General features: G+C 46.6%; 1 protein-coding gene across 1 annotated transcript in view; it reads right to left on the bottom strand.

Moving 5' to 3' along the window:
* The window catches only part of LOC122247686 (uncharacterized), a gene marked incomplete at its 3' end in the record, with an annotated part of 25,487 nt that overhangs the window by 14,320 nt on the left and 8,667 nt on the right, over positions 1 to 2,500 (bottom strand). Inside the window, 3 exon segments of the mRNA XM_086532885.1 lie at positions 1 to 19; positions 1,571 to 1,748; positions 2,268 to 2,467. The exon segment at positions 1 to 19 is cut by the window's left edge and continues 195 nt beyond it. Of these exon segments, the coding sequence (XP_086389011.1) occupies positions 1 to 19; positions 1,571 to 1,748; positions 2,268 to 2,467 (397 nt within the window).

Below are 2,500 nucleotides of genomic sequence, written 5' to 3'. Positions count from 1 at the left end.
GGCTCACGACGTATCCTGCCTGAGATGGGGGTGAGGGGGGGGGGGTGAGAGAGAGAGAGAGGGAGGGTAGAGTAAGAGGGGAGTGGGGGAGTGGAAAGGGGGAAGGAGGGGGAGGAGGAAGGGTGGTGAGAAGAAGAGGGGTGAGAGGAAGAGGGGGAGGGGGAAGGGAGTGAGAGGAAGAGGGGGAGGGGGAAGAGGGAAGGGGGTGAGAGGAAGAGGGGGAGGGGGAAGGGGGATGAGAGGAAGAGAGGGAGGGGGAAGAGGGAAGGGTGGTGAGAGGAAGAGGGGGAGGGGGAAGGGGGGTGGGAGGAAGAGGGGGAGGGGGAAGGGGGGTGAGAGGAAGAGGGGGAGGGGGAAGAGGGAAGGGGGGTGAGAGGAAGAGGGGGAGGGGGAAGGGGAGGGGGAGGGGGGTGAGAGGAAGAGGAAGAGGGTGAGAGGAAGAGGTGGAGGGGGTGAGAGGAAGAGAGGGAGGGGGAAGAGGGAAGGGTGGTGAGAGGAAGAGGGGGAGGGAGAAGGGGGAAGGGGGGTGGGAGGAAGAGGGGGAGGGGGAAGGGGGGTGAGAGGAAGAGGGGGAGGGGGAAGAGGGAAGGGGGGTGAGAGGAAGAGGGGGAGGGGGAAGGGAGTGAGAGGAAGAGGTGGAGGGGGTGAGAGGAAGAGGGGGAGGGGGAAGGGTGAAAGGGGGTGAGAGGAAGAGGGGAAGGGGGAAGGGGGGTGAGAGGAAGAGGGGGAGGGGAAAGGAAGGGAGGGAGGGAGAGCGGGTATATAAATATTCTGAGTCTATTTAGATACATACATACTATTTTGATACGTGTATAAATGCTTAACTTGATATAACATTTATCATTATTTATATGATTACTCAAATTAGTATGTAAATACTCACATTAGACTGAAGTTAATAAAGGCTCACATTGTACTTATACATAAAAAATGCTTGCACTATAATTAAATAGATAGAGGCTTACATTCCACAAATACAGATAAACAAATGCTCACTCTCTACTGCAATATGTAAATAAAGGCTAATATTCTACTTTTAAAGGTAAATAAATACTCATTCTCGAATTAAATATGTGAATTGATCCTCATCATCAGAAAATGTCTTCCAAAAATAGATGTTCATGTCTTCCTACATAGATATGTAAATCAATGTTCATAATATAATCACATACGAGTCGAGTCCCCGAAGTAAATTAATTCTCAGTCTACTTAGCTAAGTAAATATATACTTACAATCTACTTAAAGAAGTAAATCAGCGCTCACATTCTAACTAAACTCGCAAACTATAACCCAAAGCAAATAATTTCCCACAATCACCAAATGCTCTTCGCCAAAATATAGTAAATGATTACAATCACCAAATGCTCTCTGTCAAAGTGAAATAGATGCCCACAATCACTAAATATGCTCTGCTAAGACAAAAAAGATAAATAACTAAATTCTTACAATCACCAAATGCTCTCTTCCAAAGTAGAATAAATTGTTACAACCACCGAATGTTCTCTCTCGAAGTCAAATAAATTCTCACAATCACCAAATCCTCTCTACTAAAGTAAAGTGAATGCTCACAATAGTGCCAGGCTTGCAGGCACTGAGGGCGGCTGTGATGTCCTCGTCGACGTGGATATAGTGGCACGAGGAGGGCGAAATGGCTGTAATGGACATGCCACCTCGAGGGCCTACTACCGTCATTTTGGCGCGAGGGGATACGAGGTGCGCCATTTTCTCCAATCTCAGGTTGTATTTTCTGCAAGATATTTTTGTTTTTCAGATGTTTTCTCTAGCTACAGGTTGTATTTTATGGGCGATTTTTAGTTGGTGATATGTCGTTTTCATTAAGAAGAAATAGTGGGAAGGAATATGGATAGTTATGGTTGAATTGAAGTGCTTCGACAACCATAAAGCTTAAGGGGATACGAAGTACGAACTCTTCCCCAGACCCAAATTGTTTGTCACTTGTGCGACATTCTCTCCAGTTGCAAGGTATATTTTATTTAGTTGATAAAATATCCAATTAGAGTAAGGTGAGATCACAGGCGGAAAGCAGAAGGTAAAATATTTTCGAAGGAAGAATAAATAATATAAAGGGTACATGAAAGGCATGTGATCTTGGCGATCTTCATAAAGGGACACATGAAATAATTGATAAAAAAAAAAAAAACAGAAAAAAACAACCCCACATTCACACACCAAAAAGAGAGGTTAGGATAAAACACAGCAACATCCTTCAAGTCCTTAAAAACGAACGAAACCAACAGTTCCTAACCTCCCGAAGGCATCGAAGGCATAACCCAGCCGGTCTCCAGAACCCGACCTCTTATCTCGGGCATTCAAGACGATCGTGGGAAGGGCGGTCGTCGGGTGGCGTCGCAGGTAAACCAGTTCTAAGTCTGACATCGCACCGGAAACACCCACTGACGATTGCAGGGAGCCGTCGTTGGTGAGCGCCTCGTGGAACAGGGCGGTCTGGAGGGCGAGGAAGGAAGTGCCGATGTTCTT

This window comes from Penaeus japonicus, unplaced genomic scaffold (assembly GCF_977035675.1).
Source record: "Penaeus japonicus unplaced genomic scaffold, GWHDUDI00000001_assembly GWHDUDI00000038, whole genome shotgun sequence".
Taxonomy (NCBI): Eukaryota; Metazoa; Arthropoda; class Malacostraca; order Decapoda; family Penaeidae; genus Penaeus; species Penaeus japonicus.
This window is presented reverse-complemented; position numbering and strand designations above follow the sequence as displayed.